Source organism: Varanus komodoensis, unplaced genomic scaffold, assembly GCF_004798865.1.
Source record: "Varanus komodoensis strain SLA01 unplaced genomic scaffold, ASM479886v1 scaffold32, whole genome shotgun sequence".
NCBI lineage: Eukaryota > Metazoa > Chordata > Lepidosauria > Squamata > Varanidae > Varanus > Varanus komodoensis.
This window is the reverse complement of record NW_025335798.1, coordinates 17,054,560-17,075,852: the sequence shown is the minus strand read 5'-3', so window position 1 is coordinate 17,075,852 and position 21,293 is coordinate 17,054,560. Positions and strand designations below refer to the sequence as shown.

Sequence of the window (21,293 nt, the reverse complement as noted above, 5' to 3'; positions counted from 1 at the left end):
TTAAGTGAAATATGAGTGCTGCGCCTAAGGCCAATGAACTGGACGCCAGTGAGCAAATCATTTTTAGAAAACTGATCAGATGATTAAGGGAAGAAAGGATCAATATGGCAAGATGTCCCACTCAGACCTGCACACTGTTGTCCTTGGAGCTGCTGGGAGTTGCAGGGTGATGTTGTTCTAGGGAACTGTATCTGCTCTGATCCTGGAGGCTGAAGATATGCTACTGAAGTGCTGCAGCAGGTCGGAGAGAGCAGGGAGAAAAGAAACAAAAAAGAAAGGTATTAATGGCATTGAGTGTACCTCAGCCATGTGGTTTGAAATTAATGAAAGTCTCCTGAATAGAACTATCTAGACAAGTTCCTGGCCTAGAAATTAAGATTAAGGAGTTATACAGTCCCAGTTCTACTATCCTGTCAAAACAGTTACTTGTGACTCAGGGCTGGCTAGCTTCAGCTTTCTTCACCACCCTTTGCAGGATGAAGCAACTAGTCAAAACTGTTGCAGGTTGACTGCACTGCTTTTGCAAACTATTGTTTCTCACCTTAGCTGTCATTGTTGGTCATCTGTCATTTTGTAATTAAACAGATTAATACTCTCATGTTGTAAGAGAAATGAATGCGTTTACAGTTTAAATTAATAAGTTTAAAACAAGCGTGAAACATTTTCCTTGAGGGCAAAAATTAGTGACTCAAATGCTATTCTCCTTTCTCTAATCAGCTTGTGAATTATTCATACAGTGACTTTTGGAAAGGTGACCAGGCTTTGAAGATTGCTATTAATGCAAGACATTATTACAAACTGCTGACTTTAAAAAGGCAGTTTTCGAAGCAAGACACCAAAGATCAAAGGAACTTTAAATATAAAAAAGAAGTGATACAAAGATAACTGCAGGCAAGAATGTATTAAAAAATGCCAAAACTCTGCATCAAGATGACCTCAAATTCTACTTTATGTCCACTTCTGAAGAATAAGTGGGGTGGGCCAAAGAGCCCTTGCCCCAGAAACCTTGCTTAGAGCCCCCTTCTTCCCTCTAGTGCCTGGGCATTGCATATGCATTTTCAAACCTCATTATTAGTGCCAAATGCCATATTCATGGACATCTAGCTAGAGGTGGTGATCATTTTCACAGATTCCACATTCCTTCTGTATCCCTTGTCACTACTTTCTGTGCTGTTCCAACATGTTCTCTGGCATTCTGGAGCAGGTTTTCAGAGGGTACAGGTACAGGGGGCTGCAGCAGGAAGGGGGAACTGACAAAAGCCATCAGTGGAGCCCCTTCTTCCAGTACTGGAGGAATTATTGTGGATCCAACCTCTTTTGTCATTATGCATATTTTCTCATCCCTGACAAATCAGATGAATTCATCCTAATGCAGAAATCTAAAGGATGATCTTTAGAATTGGGGTCTGGACTGTATCTTGCCTACCCAGAGAAAGTGGAGCATACAATGGGGATTCTGTGAGCATAATGAGCAAGTAGGAACATGGCAAAAGCCAACTTAGACGTGGGCCAAGTAAAGACTAAACCCTGAATGTGGTTGCAATCCAATACAGACTTACCCAGGAGCTAGTTGTTACCCAGGAGCTAGTGTAGAGACTAGCTAGCTTGTCTTTGTTACCACCCAGAAATAAATCAAAATGTTGCTTATTAAAGCATCAAAGTTGATTTACAACATTGTACTGATAGTAATATAAGCTACTTTTTGGAACATCTGTCTTTCTTAAAACCTCAAATAAATGCAACTATGACACTAGCAGCTTGCTGTCAGTTCTCCCTGTGTAAATCACAATATTTTCTATGATGTTGCAAATGAAACAATATACTGAACAGTAAAATTTGTGCTTGACATGAAGCACTGCATGAGTTTCACTTAATCAGTCTGTATTTGCTATACATTTCATCAATTAAAACTTGCAATGAAGAAGTTTCAAGGGGAAAGCTTGTATTTATATTCAATTTATAATGCATTTCCCCTACAATAAATGTATTCCTTAAACTGACTTCAGTAATTTCTCACTACACCATCAACATGGGCTGTTATATATCGTTATGGATTGTTACATATCCATCAATATTTTCACAATGCAGCTCAAACACAAAAAATGATTTCACACATTTCTTAATTTTTAAACATGCATATTTAAAGATCAGATATCAAGTCATTTGTACAATAAATTCCACTGTGATCACAAGAATACACCATGCAAGTGAAAAGAAATCTGATCAGAATGTTTTGACAATAGTAACAGGATCTTCTGCACAGATTAATGATTCTCTCAAGGTGATGCTTTTCGATCTCTTCTTCCTATCCCCATTTTTTGCTTGCTTGTAAGGATTCACCAGAAAATGCTGAATGTTATAGCAGATAGTACAGGTCACCTACAGATCACCTACAGACTGACATAAAATAAAAAGCTATCTTAGGTAATTCACCCATGTGCTTCAGGTCCACTGCCAAATTGTTCCTTCCAGGAAATCAGGGTTCCACACAGACCTGCAGTGTTTAAGCTGTCAAGCTGCTACAGAAATGCAATCAGTGGGCTATATATAGGCAGCCAATTTCTCATCCAGGATGTAGCTCAAAGAAAACCAGTTCTGTCAGTTTTGTAGGAGAAACAACTGTGCACAGGGCTGTTCAGCTTGCACTTTCTGTGTCTTAAACCCACATGTCCAGAGAAGCTTTGCAGCTGTTTTAAAGATAAATCGTTTATGGTACATGCCTCCCTTTTCCTACCATCGCTCTTTTCCGCATTCTTTTCTCTCACATATGTGGGCAGTCCACTTTAAAAAATTTTAGGGGTGGAAAGGCTCAGACAAACATTTGAAATGCTTATGTATGGTTGCCAAATGCATTGTTATGGTGGGGTTGTGGGGTAACCTGCTTTAAAAAGTACAGCAGTTTGCACCCTATGCAAACTCTATTTACAGTTTCTGGGGAACAAAAAAGCCCATTTCTGAGCTACAAAATTAAATGCTTGCTGAATTCTTAAGTGGTGTGTAAATGTATTTCTTTCAGAAATTAAGCATGGTCCCTGTTGCCTTGCACAGCTACTTTCCTCTTTTCTTGGTCCCATTCTTTGTACTACATACCTATTTCTACACCTATGTCTCACCATGATTTTTAATTTTCTGAAAATAAAGTCCCAGAATAAAATTATGCTCATTGATTTCTTTGTGTGAAGATAAAGATAAATGCTTGCTTTGCACAGAGTCTGATATTGGTTGTTTGGCACTGTTTAACTATAAAAACCACTAATTTTACTAAGGAAATCTAGCTTATATTTTCAGAACACCACAAAGAGTTCTACTATGTATCTTTTAGTTGTGACACAAAAGAATACTCAGGAATGAGGATAACTATGCTCAATACCAAGTAGGTCAATAAGGATGTTAAAACTTCCAAAAATGAATGGGATCCCCAGTCTAGCCATGACACAAACACACAGTGACCCAGTTGCACAATCACTGCTGCCTAAACTACTGCACAGTTTTTGAATATTCAAGTGGACCCTTATCCCGTTTTCTCAACTGGGGGTTATGCAAGGGTTGTTTAATCCTCACACAACCCATAATCCCCAGGTTTGAACTTAACAATGGGGTCTGTTGGGTTATGCAAACATTATTTAATTCTAGCATGACCCACAGTGTCTGGGTTTGGATGGCACAACAAGCTGTAGTCTGAATATTCAAAATGACCACTGGGATGTGCTGCAGTCCATGATGGCTTAAATGATCCAGAGTGAGCTGTTCAGTCATGAAAAGCAGCTCCAAGTGGTAGAATTTTAAATAGATCTACTTGTAACAAGACATCGCTTACTTCAGAAAAATCAAGTACAAGAGAAAGCTGTTGAACTCTGCACAATTACAATACTAACAGGAAGCCTAAATTTGGTCATCCAGTGAGACAGCCAGAAAAAAACAGTCTCACTGAAGAACCTGTTCCTGAATTTCATCTACTTCAGATAGATCTAAGTAGTCACTAATATCCTTATTGCTATCACTATACATTTATTTACTGCCAAACCAAGCAACTTCCGATCTACAATAGTCAATTCCCTCTGAACTTTACAAAGTCACAATCCTATAGAAACTTGCCTGGGATTAGACACCATCAAACTCAGCATAGCTTACTCCTGTGTAAGCATGCATATGAATGCCCTGTTAGGGTGTTCTCCTATACATATTTGGACAGAAAAAAAATCTGACAAGCTCCAGCATTCCCCTGCCAGTCATGCTTACCTGGGAAATACTGGAAGTTAGAGGATTTTCCCTCTTAGACATAGGATTATCCCCCTAAAGATTCTTACTCTTATTTGGAATGGTATTTCAAATACTTTTAGTGTACTACTTTTTATTTGGTGTTATGATAAATTGGTACATTTTATTGTAGTGTTAGATTTGGACTGTAATCAGCACTGAGAAGCCAGTAGCACTGGTATGGCAGGTTATAACAACTGTTTTAAGGAGTTCTCAGATATTATTTGCATAAATATGTACAATTAGTTCAAAGTGCAGTATGTCTTTGGAGAATAGGCATGGAGCAGTAATGATAAAAAGAGCAGAAAAACTGAAATGACAATATACACAGATGGAATTTGACCATACTCTACACAATTACATTTCTTCCCTATCATAGCCCTAGACATTTCCTTTCTAATAATTAGCTAAATATTGTCAAAAATCAAATTATATGTACAATTGTTCTATGTACACATAAAAATGAATCTTAACCTTTTATATTTTATATTGTTACTTATTTTATATTGTTATTTTTATATTGTTATTTTTCGTATTTTAACTTCATGTTGTGAGCCGCTCTGAGGCTTCAGCGAATGGGGCGGCATAGAAATGTTTTAATAAATAAATAAATAAACCTATATCTAAAATGTTGTTAATGATCCTTGTAAATAAACCAGACTAGGTTATTACGGATCAACTAAGTTAGACTTTGGAATGACTTTTCTACTGCTTAAAAAACAAAAACAAAAACTTGCATGCTGTGATTGTTTTGACTGAGCACAACCTTCTGTGGAAAAATGACATGCAAGTTAAATCCACTCTGATCTAAAAACCAAGCTAAACTCACCTTAAATTATTTTGCTGTCCAGATGGAATGACACTATAGTAAACTGGCATTCCTGAAGTAGGCAGTCCTTGGTTAGACTGACTGGGAATAACAACTGGCTGCTGATATGTTTGCTGGGACATTCCTTGGGAACCTTGAGCCATAGATACCTAAGAATTGGAAGGACATTAAGAATGAGGAAAAAGTTTAATTTAAAGCAAAACACTTATACTGAGACAGCTCATGCTGTAATGCGGAGAGAGGATACCAGCCCACACAGATTCCTCATCTGGCCCAGCAGCTGCTCTCTCTGGCCACTACCCCTGCACCACAAAGGTGAAAAATTTCCTCTCTCATCAGTAACTGACCAGTGAAAAGTGCTTTTCTTCGTTTGGCACTGAAAAGGGCTCCCTTTCTCAGTGCTTATTAAGAGAAAGTTGCTTATCAGGAAGAGGCACATGATTCAGTTCTTCCTTCAAAAACTTCTGCAGATGATTGCCCTACTTGCTTGTACTTACTTCTAAGTTGATATGCTTCCTTCTTGCTATAAAGTGAATTGTTGACACTATGGCGGGAATAGTCTCAACCTTTCTATTTTCCCCCCGCACCCCCAACTTCTCTGAAAGGAAAGTTGGCCCTTGGGCTACAGGAAGGATCCTCACTCCCTGTTGTAAGCTAATGTGTAGAGAAAAATGAAAGGCAAGAAATATAAACTGTACGCTGAAGAGTAGGTGGGATGCACCTGTGACTAGGATGAACTGCTATAGATTGCATGTGGGAGACCACATGAATTGATTCTTCTCCATTCTAAAGAATTCCCTTCACACACCAAACACAGTGTTAGGGAAAAGTATTCTGACTTAACTTTATCACTGGCGTCTATACAGAGGGAATACAACTGGGAATTATTCCGCTGTCCAGAACACATGAATAAGTCTAGCCCAGAGGTAGGTTTACTCCCAGTGTCAGGGAGAATTAGGCCTGAGTCTTGCCCAGAGGCAAAGAAGATTCTTCTGGGCACCCAGGATGATGTTTCTCCTCTTCCTCCTCAGCTAAGTCTACCAAGAGCTGATGGCCCACAACTTATCAGCCATTCTCTGTCTACTGATGAGGCTGCTTCAAAGGACCATAATGGCCTAGGAGACTGGGGGGCATGGTCACATATAATGTTGCCGCCCTTCTGGCTTAATATTCATTTCAAGGGCCTTGGGGTGCTCAACAGACAAAATTCTGTTCTGTTAAGTCAATCTGCAAAATGAGTTATTTCACTAGCAGAAGAAGAGGAAGAGCTGCTCTTTCATCATGGGATAGGGCATTTAGTGACATACACAGAGTAGCAGCAGCAACACACTTGCTACAACACATAAACAGATAGAATAACAAAGTTTCACTGTGTCCCTGTGCCCAAATGATCTGCTCTGATTAGGCAGAGTTTCAATGTTTAGAAAAAAATCTGGAATATGTAATATTTGCAGTGTTATGAAGAAAGATAATAGCTTACTTGATAAGATGGCACAGGAGGATATGGGACAAGTACACCTTGGATCTGGTTTCCAATACTGTTGGGTTGACCACCAACTAAGTTTTGGTTTTGAGATTGCTGGACGCCAACTAAACCCTGGTAGTTTTGCTGCTGGTTAGGCATAACTTGGTAACCTGCAAATATACAAATATTAAACTCATTTTGACCAGTTTTGACAAAATAACATTTATATCCACATGCCTTTTTAGATGCAGTAGCCATTTTGGTAGGTTCATCTCACAATGCTGCTGTAACATTTACAGATCCACCCCAGCATTAGCAGTGTCAGTCGTATAGGTCCTGGAAACAACTGCACTGTAACAAGCGCACAGCAGTGGCCCTGCTCAGGTAACGGTGGGTCTAAATGTCACTGCAGCATCATTTGATGACCCCGCAGAAAGCTGTCAGAATATCTGAAGTGCATCACAATGATGAGATAATTTTGCTGAGACAGACAAGTTCTTAAAAGCATAAAACAATTATTTGCTTATTGCAGTTAAATGCAACTAACAATATATCATTTTTAAGAAGTCATATTCAAAACTAAACCAATTGCCATTTTACCCTCATTCTACACTTTGTTTTTCAAACTATGGCCAACAAATCCAAAGGTCTATTAACAAAATTCATCAAGCTATAAATCCATTAACTTGGATTCCTTTTCTTTGTCTTTTACAAACTTCATAACTATAAAATAACAGAAACAACCCAATGTATGTTGGCTCTGTGTGCATTATTCTGAACAATAACACTGGTTCAGCAAGGGCACTAAAACAATGCAAGTCTGACTACTCATCTCATTTTGAAGATGAGTGACTGAAAGGCATGTGTGTGCATATGTATTTGTTTATTTAGTCACAAGTCTGGCTTTTTTCATGATTCAGAACATCTATAAGTATAAACAAATGTGAAAATACTTTGGAGCACAGGATTTTTCTTCCTATCCTCTTTTCTATTCAATAGTAGCCTGGAAATGGGAAGCCTCTTCAATACGTCTCAGAAGGCAGGAAAGAGCCCTAAATTCTTATTGACTCTACTTAAAGTGTTAACTCCCAACTCGGGGACGAAGGGGTTTTTTGGGGGTTTTTTTGATCATCTGACAAGTATACAAATGCACAAACTTTCTTCAAGCAAAATGATGCAATGGAAGGAAATCTCAGAATTATTTAAGCACTGAAGACTCTAGATGATCTAGATGATGATAAGATGATCAACTCTAGGTGCCTATTGTTATCTCATTTTGAAAATCAGACCTTTGGTCCCAGCAAAAGAATGCACATAACTGACAACAGTCATCCCTGTGCTTTTATGGTGAATGGTGAAAGGAAGGAGAATTTCAGAGAAAAGGGTTCTCTTTTTCCATCCACTGACTTGAAATCAACTTGCATGGAGCATGTATTTTAACTTGCATATATGCACGTGGATGCACAAACACGTACACAGTGGGTCATCAGAGCAGACTACCTTTTGGGATGATAAGGATGATAAGGAGGTGGAGCAGAGGAAAGGGCAGACAAATGCACTCATCAAAGCGTATAGTTGGAAGGGGCCTAGCAGCCCATTGGGTGCAACCACCTGCTCATTGCAGAACTCAAGTCACCCATCCAGATTTCAACTCGACCCAGCCCTGCTTAGCTTTCCAAGATTATCCAGGATCAGGTGCTTCAGGTTATATGGAAGCTCATTCTCCCTCTCTCTTGAGAGAGTTGTCTGATTCCTGAATAAGGCTGCAATCCTAAAGTTATTAGGTAGGAATATCTTTGTTATTTATGTTATATTTTACATTGTAAGCCATCCTGAGGCTTTTTTGCGAATAGGACGGCATATAAATATTTTAAATAAATAAATAAATAATATCTGATACTTGAGCTTAGTTCTCAATTTTTTTCTGTGAACTTGGTAAAAGCAAAGGAAATATGTATAAATACTAATGAAGGAGGAAGAGTTAAAGACTTTTTGCTTTTCTGAAATCACAGTTTCTTACTACAAAAAGTGAAAAGCAAGCAATATACAGCAAAAAGGTGTTTTTGGCTGCAGCAGTCTCATGTCTTAAAGATTTTTCATCATATATATGTTCCTGGCTCCACAAAATCCAGCAACAGTTAAATCTACACCTGTTGAATTTCTGCCTGTCACTCTGCTTTTAAATACATAGGCTATTCCACCAGTCAAGTATCTACAATGCTCATACATATTTCAGTAAGGTTTTGTAGAGCCCTCACATGAATCCTCCATTTCAGTTCTAACAGAATAAAGTCTTCACACACAAACTTCAATTTGCACTGCCGTTCTCTGTCATTTCATTCTTTTATTCTCATTAAGCACTTTTTTGTTGTATCTCCTCATAGCTCAATTACAATTGCTCTTTTTAACTCCCTGGAAAACCATGGAAGTATAGCAAAGCACAATGCCTGACAGCCTCACTTTACATGTTATGGGAACTTTGATCCGATGCTGTTGCTTTGCCAGTGGAAGGGAAACAGAACAAAAAGGTTTTCCCTCTTCCACAGCCCCCAAGTCTGCTCTGGATGGCTAAGGGACCCTTGAGAGCAGATTTTGGGGGATGTGAGGTGGCTGCAGGGGAAAGAGAGGATGTAGAATTCCCAGTGTGCAACACTTGCACTAAGCAATTTGTTATGATCTATTTCAAATTTCTCCTTCTTTGAAAGCAGGTGCAAGGATCAAACTGTTATTTATGCCTGAAAATGCAGATTGCTGCCTTGATTTTCATGCTTAGGCCTGTATCTACAAAGAAACAGCACATTCTATTGTACTTTGTTCCTTGCTTTTGAAAACAGATGTACAACCCATGCTAGTAACTTGCTGTTAACTATTAATCGACTTTGCCTAATTCTATAGAACTTTCATTTGGACAGTTGTACTGCCTTATTTGAATATGTTGCTAGCAACTGAAGAAGTATTAGGCTCTCTCTCAAAAATAAAGTTTTGATAACCTTAATTTTTTCTCCAAGAATTTCACAACAGCACATTTATTTTGTCCATGTAGAGTATGGCACTACACAACTTTAGTTAAGCACAGGATAAACTTTGAAAATGAGTGGGCTACAACTATTTATTGGCCAAGAATTTAAGTTATCATGTCCTAAGTGAGGCTAGATACAGACTCAAAAACTGGAAGTGGACTAGTGGATGTTTGCCCACAATTCCTCTCTCAAGATGGGTTACCATTGATCTAATATTCCCAACAGATTGTTCCACTAATTTTTCAGGGAAAATGTCTGATGAAGGGAATTACATGTTGTAAGTGGAGTCTATACTATCGATGTATTTCACCTCTTAGTACACAAACATGTGAATGCCAGAGAGTTAGGACTTCTTCTGTGGGAAAGAGTAAAGTGTTTGATTTCATATTTTGTAATAAAGTAATGAGGCAAGACACCCCATTGTGGGTTATTTTACCCATGATGATACTGCAGAGATTGTTGTGTTGTGAGAACCTGACAGGCGTGGGCTATATGAGGGTCAAACCCTTCCACAACCTATGACTATTTTAGGGACTGTTTAAACCTTATATAACGCAAGCTTGCTGGATTCACATCACAACAGTCCCAAAGAGAATTGCCCATGCAAGCTGGGGCCCACATGTATTGAAGCTGATCATGGAGCTACAGCATGTTGTCTGAACCTGCTCAGTGTCAGTACCTTAATTTTCTTACTACAAGTATAAGTATGCATCAAAGAAATAAAATATACAATATTTTTAAAAGGCTAAATCAATTCTAATCTCAGGGAAAACCCAATGGGATTTTATTCTGTATAAGGATGCATAGGGCCACAGCCGAATGCATGCTACCAATCTAATATTCAGAAGTAAACTAAAAATGCTGCATGGAAATTGTGTTACAAATGCACAATTGCAAAGTTACAGTGTATCTTCCTCCCAATCGCATTTAGATTTTTAAAAATGTTGATTCTGTAACATATTTTCTTCTCAAAAGCCCTGTAAATATTTTCAAATGAGATAGATACCTGAATACCTGAGGCTTCGGCAAGGGACGGCATAGAAATGTTTTAATAAATAAATAAATAAATAAATAAATAAATAAAATATATTTCACTATCCAAACAATTATGTAGGGTAAACACAGATCACTGTTGTGAACAATAGTATTAGCAGCAAAGCTTCTGTGTATGATGAGTGTATGCATGGTGTCAACAAAGTACTGCCTTTTCAATAGGTTCATCTCTCAGGTCAGGGACTCCAGTGTTGCTGTGAAAAGTATTCAGTTGTCTTCTGGCACTTTCACACACACGAAGCAAAATCAATTTTCCATGCTGAGAGAGGAACTAGGACAATATAAATTGACTACTAACATGTTGCCCCACGGGGCTCCAAAGCACATTTCTATTTTTAGCTGCACTATTCCAACTCAGAATACCAAGTGGTGTGAAAGAAATACAGCATCAGCAGGAAAAGAAGAAAGAGAAGCAGCAGCACCTGCTGAAACAGATGGTTTTATTTTACAGCAGTGCTATCAATGTATAGTTAGACAGTCATGCTTCTCAAAACCCAAGAGAATGACAAGAACGAATAGCAATTCTGCAATGCTATATTTCTGAAGTAATTAAATTGGTACAAAGATTCACATATCTTACCCAAATCAATTAGAAGGGACACACCTTTCAATAATGAGATGCAAATTTCAAGCATTGATAGGATTATTAAAAACAGACACAAAACAAAAGATGCGCAAAAGAGACCACAATAGCAAAGGCCTGTCAAAAGTATTCACACCCAGCTCCTGTTTTTGAACATCACCTCCCCAATATTTCTAGTACCCTCTGTGTAAGGACAGATATTGCAGACTTTTTGTTTTTTAGCACCCCCGCCCCACAGTAAATACTCATTGATTAGAAAGTAACCATCCAAGTACACCGACCTGAAACCCTTTAAAAAAGAAGCCAAGAAGCAGCTGAAAAAGAGACCGGTTCACTGTGAGAAATGTAACCCTCTCAGACAGTGTTACGGCCCCGAATCCAACAGCTCATAAATAAAGCCAAACTGTTCTACTAAATACTACACATACGTTAAACATGATCTTGGTTGATTAGAATCACACATAAAGCTACACTTGCTTATATATACCACAAAGAAAGTAACAGTCTGAAAATATTTTTAGCTAATCATGAGGTATTTAAATAGATAAAAATTATGTTCAACATGTTGTTGTTGTTGTTAGTTGCGAAGTCGTGTCTGACCCACCGCGACCCCATGGACAACATTCCTCCAGGTTTTCCCGTCCTCCACCATCTCCCGGAGTCCACCTCAGCTCACACCAACTGCTTCAGTGACTCCATCTAGCCTCCTCATTCTCTGCCGCCCCCTTCTCCTTTTGCCATCAATTGTTCCCAGCATTAGGCTCTTCTCCAGGGAGTCCTTCCTTCTCATTAGGTGGCCAAAGCATTTGAGTTTCATCTTCAGTATCTGGACTTCTAAAGAGCAGTCAGGGTTGATCTCCTCTAGGACTGACTGGTTTGATCGCCTTGCGGTCCAAGGGACTCGCAGGAATCTCCGCCAGCTCCACAATTCAAAGGCCTCAATTCTTCAGCTTTCCTTATAGTCCAACTTTCACAGCCATACATTGCAACTGGGAAACCATAGCGTTGACTATAAGTAACATTCAAATTTGTTTATTTTCAATTTTTCTTTTAAATGGGTTCACACACATTTTATATGAATTTTGCACCTATATCTATTACTTCCCAGGGGCCTGGAAATTGCTCCAAACCAGGATTAAAATAACCTGAATCTAACGTATTGTCCAGATATGTGCCTAACTCTAAACTGGACATGTTTTTCTAAGCTTCAAAAGCTTGGGCCTAAGTTTCAGAAGGGAAACAAAACATTTGAAAACAAATGAGTGCTTAATACTCAGTGTTCAAGTCACCTCAATTCACTGCTTACTTCTGAAAAAAACTAAAAAAACTTAACCATACTGGAGTACAAACCTTCTTGGCACTAGAATTCAATCTGTAAAAAAAGGTGTCGTTGTGGTAAATTACTAACTACAGCTAACTAACATGTCAGATGCAAGCAAAAAACATACAGCACAGAAAGGAGTCTATTTTTTATCTTTGTGTAATTTTCAGAAGACAAACATGGGACACAAAGGTACAAAATCAAAAGCAAGAACAATGATAAATATACTGGATCTCGTCAGAGGCATGATTCAGTTAAAGAAATATAAAAACCTAAGGCAGAATGCTACAGTTACAGTATAATTAAATACAAGTCTTAGATATGAATATACTATGAATAATGAATTCCATTAATGAGACCACTGTTCTGTCAGCTTGTTAGAATTTTGTTAGAAATTCTTTACATCACCCAGGTTGGATTGAAGCAAATGCCCATCCAGTATTTTGCTTTTTGATTAAATTACCTTTTTCTCTTGCCCCATCCCTTAGGATTTATCACACTGAACAAACGTGAAAAAAGAATACATTCCCACCAGATGGGAGTATTACTGACATTTCAAAGCTAAAAGAAATTGCAGTCTTCATTACAAACTTATTATCCAGTTTACACTATTTCGTATTGCTGGAATGTTCAGAAGTGCATGAGTGGGGAAAGGGAGAGGAGGAGGAAGAGGGGCAGACCACAAACCTGTCTGCTGTGCAGGCTGTGGCAGTGGCTGGTTTTGCTGTGTGTTGTAGTGAACAGAAGTAACCGGCCGATACTGTTGACTGGAGTGTGGATACTGGCCTGGAGCACAGTAACAGCCTGGCATCTGAAAAGGAACAACATGCAGGAGGTTCATTTATTTACTTCTAACTCAGACATGTTGGGTATACTGCTGCATGATGGCAGATCAAAACAGCACAGGAAGACGTACCTTTAAAAAATGAAAACAGGAGTTATTTAAACAAAATTTCTTCTCTTGGAAATTTTAACAGTCTAATTGTGTGTGGCCTTACATGCATCCCAGATGGAAAATACAAGACAAATGCTCATTTGCCAATCAAGTAACAGAATATTATCAGGAACTATAGGCTAGTACATGTTAAGACAGCTAGGATGCTTGTTCTTGTTGTCTTGCTTTCAAAAAAAAATCTGAATTGTCTAGATTTAGGCCAAAATATTTCAGATAAACAAAACACAATGGTAGGACTCCTATGAGGCATTATTTAACTACTATAGCATGACTCACTTGTTTTAAGAATTGAAATGGTTTACCTAGCCTCTATTTCCCTCACGGGGCTTCCTGTCCTCTCGAGGCCGGGTCTAGAGTGCCTCTACTTGGTGTTGGGCGACCGAGACAGACTGGGGATTCTGTTGGTGTACCGTGCACCCTTCTGCCCAACAGACTCCCTGCCTGAGCTGACAGAGATCATCTCGGATTTGGTGTTGAACACTCCCAGGATGCTGGTCCTGGGGGACTTCAATCTCTACACCGAGACGGTTCTGACTGGGGTGGCTCAGGACTTCATGGCCTCCGTGGCGCCCATGGGGCTGTCTCAACACGTCATTGGCCCGACCCATGAATGTGGACACACTCTGGACCTGATTTTCTCGACAGGGCAGGAAGAGGGTGATCTGAGGGTGAGGAACTTGTGTCTGACACCCCTGTCATGGTCAGATCACTTCCTTGTGAGCTCGAGAGCGGTCTTTCCCTCTGTAAGGGTGTGGACCCGATTGTGCTGGTCCGCCCCCAGAGCCGGATGGATCCGGATGGATTCCTGAAGGCCCTGGGGGATTTCCCGGTTGAGAAGGCTGGCGCTCCTGTCGATGCCCTGGTTGAACTATGGAATGGGGAAATGACCAGGGCTATTGACACGATCGCTCCTAAGCATCCTCTTCCACCTGGCAGAGCCCGTTCATCCCCTTGGTATACACCTGAACTACGGGCGATGAAGCAGATTGGGAGACGTCTAGAGCGTAGGTGGAGGAAATCACAGGATGAGTCTGACCGAACACACTTAACAGCCCATTTTCGGGCCTATGCTGTGGCAGTGAGGGCGGCAAAGAAGAAATTCTTCTCCGCTTCCATTGCCTCCTCACAATGCCGTCCGGCAGAGCTCTTTCTGGTGGTACAGGGGCTGGTACATCCGGGCCCAAAGAACGATCTCGTGCCACCCTTGAAGGCCCGCTGTGACGACTTCGCCAAGCATTTCAGGGAGAAAATTGCTCAGATTCGTCATGAGCTGGACTCTACTAGTGAATCAGATTCTACTGGGGAGGTGCCAGTGTTGCCGTCTGGTCCACAATTGATGGATGAGTTTCAGTTGTTGCGGCCTGATGATGTGGACAAGGTGCTTGGACAAGTACGTCCTACCACCTGCTTACTGGACCCTTGCCCATCTTGGCTACTTAAGAAAGCCAAGGATGGGATTGGGACCTGGATCCTGGAGGTTATCAATGCCTCTCTAAGGGACGGCCGGGTACCTGCCCCTTTAAAGGAGGAAGTCCAGCCAGTCCTAAAGAAGGCATCCCTCGATCCAGAGGTGGCCGCCAATTATACACCGGTAGCCAACATCCCGTTCTTGGGCAAGGTGTTAGAGCGGGTGGTGGCAGGACAACTCCAACTGATTATCTGGACCCATTTCAGTTCAGCTTCAGACTCGGGAACGGTACTGAATCAGCCTTGGTTGCCCTGTATGATGACCTGTGCAGGGAGAGAGACAGGGGGAGTGCATTCCTGTTGGTTCTCCTGGACCTCTCAGCGACTTTCGATACCATCGACCATGGTATCCTTCTGGAGAGGCTAGCGGGATTGGGAGTTGGAGGCACTGCTTTGCGGTGGTTAGGCTCCTATCTCAATGGCCGATTCCAGAAGGTGGTGCTGGGGGACTATGGCTCTGCGCCATGGCAGTTATGCTATGGAGTTCTGCAGGGGTCCATTTTGTCCCCCCTGCTATTCAACATCTCCATGAAACCGCTGGGAGAGGTCATTAGGAGGTGTGGGCTGCGGAATCATCAATACGCTGATGATACCCAGCTCTACCTCTCGTTTTCAACCAATCCAGGTGAGGCCTGGCTGAGGTAATGGGCTGGATGAGGGCCAATAAACTGAAGCTCAATCCAGACAAGACGGAGGTCCTGTTGGTGGGTGGTTCAGGCTTCAGGGTGGGGGACCTGGACCTTGTCCTGAATGGGGTTGCACTCCCTCTTAGGGACAAGGTTCGCAGCTTGGGAGTGCTCCTTGACCCTGAACTGTCATTAGAAGCTCAGGTGACGGCGGTGGCAAAGAGCACTTTCCTTCAAGCTTCGGCTGATCCATCAGCTGCGTCCCTACCTGGAGAATGATCGCCTGGCAACAGTGACACATGCGCTGGTAACTTCCCGATTAGACTTCTGTAACGCACTCTACGTGGGGCTACCCTTGAAGACGGTCCGGATACTTCAATTGGTGCAAATCAGAGCTGCCAGGTTGCTGACGGGGACTGGGCGTTGTTCTCATATAACCCCAGTCCTCCGTCAGCTTCACTGGCTTCCCATTGAAGGTGTTGGTTATCACCCAATTCAAGGTGTTGGTTATCACCTATAAAGCCCTCAACGGCTTGGGACCTGGTTATCTAAAGGAGTGCTTGCGTCCAGATATGCCCTGCCACACTTTGAGATCAGCAACAGATGGCCTTCTCCGGGAACCCTCCCTGAAAGATATTAGGAGGTTGAGTACGTGGAGGAGGGCCTTCTCTGCGGTGGCACCCCACCTATGGAATGCACTCCCCAGAGAGTCCACCTGGTGCTGTCGTTATTTGTTTTTTGGCACCAGGCCAAGACCTTTTTATTTTAAAGTTATTTTAATTGTTAATTTATTGACTGTATTTATTGGGTTTCTATGCACATGCTGAGATGTGTCCAGTTTATTAAGTCTAATTATTGCTGTTGTAAGCCGCCCCGAGGCTTTTTGCGAATGGGGCGGCATAGAAATGGTTTAAATAAATAAATAAATAAATAAAACCGTGTGCTTACAGCATATGCATTAACTTCTACTGTTGCCATCCTGCAGCTTCAATTAGGGTACAATCCTATGCACACTTAGAACAAGTCTTACAGTGCCCAGAACTCTCCAACTGCCTGGAGCTATAAGACATTTTTCTCTCCAAATTCTAACCCTTTCCCAATGTGGCATTCTCCCGGTAGTTTGGGCTACAACTCCAAGCACTTCTGACCACTGGCCATGCTGTCTGCAGCTAACAGAAGTTGAAACTGAAGATATCTGGAGGGTGTCAGGTTGAGGAAGGCTGCTATCTTCTTCAGAGCTTCAGATATGAAGGCTAGACTACACACCTTACATGCCAGCAACAGATCCATCACACAAAGTCAAATTCAACCACCCCTGAAATGGCTGGGCAACAGTTAAAAGGCTTCTATACCTGTGGCATTGGTTGCTGCATAAATCCCTGTTGCTGAAGAACTTGCTGGTTGACAGGATGGCTGGATGCGCTGTAATTAGGAGCAGGAACAGGTTGGCCAGGGGGTGGCGGCGGAGGGGGCGGCGGTGCCGGGGCAGTCGCTATGATAAAACCAGGTTGCTGCGGGGGCTGAAGGACAACTGTGGACTGGAACATGGTGGCATGAGGATCAGCGGCTTCCCCAGATGGCTGTCGGGAGAGACTCATATGGCTAAACTGGGATCCAAGGTTGTCTTGCTGAAGTAAAGAAAAAACAAACATCCCCCGCTCCAGAAACTATTACTCTTCTGAAAGCATGCAAGAAGGCAGAATTGCTTCATAAAAAACTCACTAAAAATTAAGCAGTGAAACATCCCCCTATCTTTATAGCAATCAAAACTTAAGGACTAAAATAACAACTCCAGAACAGTAGTCAGAATTTTGAGATGCAATGTGTGCATTATACCCTGAAGCAAGAAAAGCAAGATTGATTGTTGAAATTAAAATAAAAAGCTGCTGTCATTTTCACTGGAGGGTATTTCTGATATTATTCTATTATAGAAATACTTGCCAACTAGTAGATTTAAATTGTTGAGGAATGTTCAGAAAGATTGTAGTAGTTTAATTAACAAGAGGATCAATTCTAAGAAAAGAGGGAGGAGAATGCTTGCACTTGCTATGAAGATTAAATGTTAGTAGCTGGAACAGACAGATGTGACTATCTGCTAGACTTTGTTTTAAATACACTGCAGCACTTGCATTCCTCAAATGTTAATGGTTCCTATGTGCTAGGAAGTACTGGTGGCCCCTGACCACTGAAATACTCCTTTCTGTAGTATACATCCTAAGATTTTTTCCTAAATTCCATCTAAATTCACAGTGCAATCCTATGGATGTTTACCCAGCAGTCTCACTGTGTTTAGTGTACTTTAGTTCCAGCTAAGTGTGAAAATGACTGTATCCTGTGGAGTAACTCGTTACATCCCGTGTATTCTGATCAATCATGAAAACGAGCATAAGATGCTAATTTAGCACTTTAAGCAGAAATCACAGGAGAAAAACTTTCAGTTCCTCTGTTTCCCTAACCCTCAAAATCTAAGTCTCATTAAAGACACTAAGACTATGTGCTCTTGTTAAATGGCATAGATGACAGTGGCATCCAACAATATATTACAGTTCTTGCTTAGCATTGTGCTGTGAGACAAATCAAATACCATATATATATTAACTATGAAGAAAGAATATTTTTAGAAGGCTACCCAAAATAGATGATCTTGGAAACAGGCGAACAAGTCTGCCATTGAAATGTAGGGCAGAGTTATAGAACCAAGAAGGTAAGAACCCTGTTGGATCAAACTAAAGGCCAATCTCATTCACCACTACAGCAGTTTCCTACAGCAGGCAACGGAATGGCTCTGGCAAGCCTCCAGCAGGACGTATGGGCAACACTGTTGTTCTACTGGAACTGGTGCTCATAGCCATACTGCCTCTGATCCTGGAGACAGCATGCAGCAGAGATGGGGAATCTTTTCTGGCCCAAGGAACAAGCTGGCTCCAGGCAAAGGTGCTGGAGATGGTGGGCAGGGCCTCCTGCACTGCTTGCTTGCCCAAGCACATGGAGGCAAAGGCACCATTCATCCACACAACCTCCCCGCTCAATGCACACACTCTGCCCTGGGGGCAGTTCAGAACCACTGCCCTTCTGACAAAGCAGAGAAGGCCCTCTTTCCCTTCGTGGGTCCCACTGGCCTTCTGTGCTGCGCCATGGTTCAGGGAGCCCCAGGGAGCCCCTTCCTCACTACGACACTGAAAAGCTGTTACCTCCAATCAGCTCTACCATTAGGAGATAACAGCTTTTCAATACTGCACTTGCTTTCACCACATGCAGCACTGAAAAGCTGCTGCCTCCAGTCAGCAGAGAATAGAGATAATAGCCTTTGTATGTCGTGGGATGACAAAGGGGCTTTTGTCACCATGCAGAAAGGAAAGGCAGTGACTGCCTACAGAGGAAAAGTTCATGTTTCATTCCATGGGCAGTTTGCGGTTGCTGCCTTTTGTACTGTGGGGCAAAAAAGCATAGTGCAGCATAAAAAGGCACGTGTGCAGCATTGTTCCAAAAGTGGCTTGCTGCCTTTCTGCTCTGTACAGGATGAGAAGATCACCTTTCTCACCTTGTGCAGCAGAGGTGCTCAGGTCATTGTCTGTGGAAGAGGGTGGCAGATCAGATAGGGTGGCTGTGGGAGAGTCTCCCTTCATGTATCATACAGCCGCCATGGCTAGTAGCCATTCATATTCTCATTCTCTAGGGATTTGTTACTCCTCATCAAAAAGTGCCCCGTTAAAAGCTGTACTTGGCCACCTGGGTGGTTCTGAGGATGTCATGTTCCAGTCCAATTAAAGAAACCGGAATCAAGAAGACTGATACATGGAGAAACCTACCTTGAGGCAGGAGGTGTGAGGCATGGAAGTCTGGGGGATGCAGCTGAGCTGCAAAGCTCAAAAAGCCCAAACCAAACCCCAACAAGCTCTGGCAGCCATCAAACATTGAAGCACACCAGGCAGCTTTTTACTTTCTTTGGGGATGAGATAAAGTAGAACACAGCAGGGGGTTAGTCAAAGAAACAGCAAAGGTGGTAAAGGAGGGGCATCAGATATATGTGTGTACACACAAACACTCCAACACACACCCACATTCAGGGGTACAATGGATACTGACTGGCTGTGAAAAGTAATGGCAAAAATATTTTAACCAAGAAGGCAGTTTTCTTGGAATAGACTGAATAGACCCAATAGTTCCCTATAGCTTAGGAGAGGGTCACCTTCCCCCACCCTAGGAATCACAACCAGTCAATATTTATACTAAGCATGCACACCCCGCATATACAGCTAGTCTAGTAAAGATTCTGTCATGCACAGAAAAAATGAGAAGAAATATACCACAGTATATTGCTGGGTAGATGAGACTGGCAGGAGCGGGGGTGGATAAGTGACTGTGGAGAATTGAACAGGCTGTGAAGAAGGCTGAAGAGGTCGGATAGGCTGAAGAAGTAACAGTTGAACACACCCAGTTAACAACAGAGCAAGAGGAAATGAGCTGGGAATATTTGTTTTATGTAAAATAATCTTTTTAGAGAGAGAGAGAGAGAGAGAGAGAGAGAGAGAGAGAGAGAGAGAGAGAGAGAGAGAGAGAGAACATTCTCAATACTATTTGTGCAACTATATTTAAGTTCAAAACACAAAGCTCAGAACATCTACAGTAAACCTAATAATGAACAGCCCTCCATCGATCAAGAGGCAACATCACACTGTGTAAGCAAGGTGCTGCGCCTGTCATATCTGTAACATTTAACAACCAACCATGCATTCACAGGGCGCACAGTTACAGTTATGGTAGGCTGCCTCATTGCTTCAGGAAAACCTGGTTTGTTGATCAAAATTTGCCCCACAATCCAAAGAGCACAGGTTGAGTATGGGCTTTTGTTGAATTGCAGGTTGTCCTTACATATAAACCCTAAATATATGAAGCGCCCAGACTTCACAACTCAGCAACGAACTATGGGTTGCTTCCTAGGTTGTTCTTGGTTAACAGCTCACAGGTAAACCATAGTATGGGGTTTGCACATAACAACATCCCACAATTCATTGATAGTCCATACTCTTGGTTATCACTACATATGGACCAACACATAAAGAACAGACAAACACATTTCCACATAAGCCTTCTTGTCAGATGGCGAGAACACCCAGATGAGCTTCGCATATTTGGTGTGAGCACCTGTGTTAGGATATGATTCGTTGCTGGCTGTTGCTGAGGTGGTATGGGAGGAGGAGGAGGCAGCTGCTGAGGAGGTCCAGGCACTTGGTTTCTAACAGGTTGCTGAGGCATAGGAGGATTATACACAACTGGAGTGCCATCTGGATTAATGAATGGCTGACCTAGAGGGCCAGGGGTGAAAAATACAATTTACTAGCAGAATGGAAAATTTATTTCAGACTGCATTTATATTCAAAAGCCAATATTATAGTACAGATTACATTTTAAAAGACTCAAAAAAGAAAAAAAGGGGATATAAATGCAATGTAACAACAACAGCTGATGTTAAAATATAGGACTAAATATAGGACAGGAAGAACAAGACTAAGATCAATGATAGGCAGTTTGGTTTTTGGGCCAACTGTGGCAACACCAAATAGAAGAGTGAAAGCTTCCCAGGGGTGCTCCACTCAGTTAATACTTTGGGTCAGATTCTGCCTTCAGAGCACTCTTCACAGATAGCCGAATAAAGAATCAAAATATCTATCTTCAAGCTATGGACCCATTTGGGAATTGCAATAAATAAAGTTGGG

The 21,293-nt window shown here is 41.5% G+C and overlaps 1 protein-coding gene across 10 annotated transcripts in view; it reads right to left on the bottom strand.

Annotated features, from left to right (window-relative positions):
• The window catches only part of R3HDM1 (R3H domain containing 1), a 91,909-nt gene that overhangs the window by 7,028 nt on the left and 63,588 nt on the right, over window positions 1–21,293 (bottom strand). For 7 of the 10 annotated variants that reach the window (XM_044438097.1, XM_044438096.1, XM_044438102.1 and 4 more), the window contains 7 exons: window positions 20,722–20,882; window positions 19,884–19,985; window positions 16,929–17,204; window positions 13,216–13,339; window positions 6,567–6,721; window positions 5,087–5,235; window positions 128–231 (listed from right to left, as the gene is read on the bottom strand). In XM_044438097.1, the coding sequence (XP_044294032.1) occupies window positions 128–231; window positions 5,087–5,235; window positions 6,567–6,721; window positions 13,216–13,339; window positions 16,929–17,204; window positions 19,884–19,985; window positions 20,722–20,882 (1,071 nt within the window). The remainder of the gene's footprint in view (window positions 1–127; window positions 232–5,086; window positions 5,236–6,566; window positions 6,722–13,215; window positions 13,340–16,928; window positions 17,205–19,883; window positions 19,986–20,721; window positions 20,883–21,293) is intronic. The other 3 variants (XM_044438100.1, XM_044438103.1, XM_044438105.1) reach the window with 1 other exon arrangement.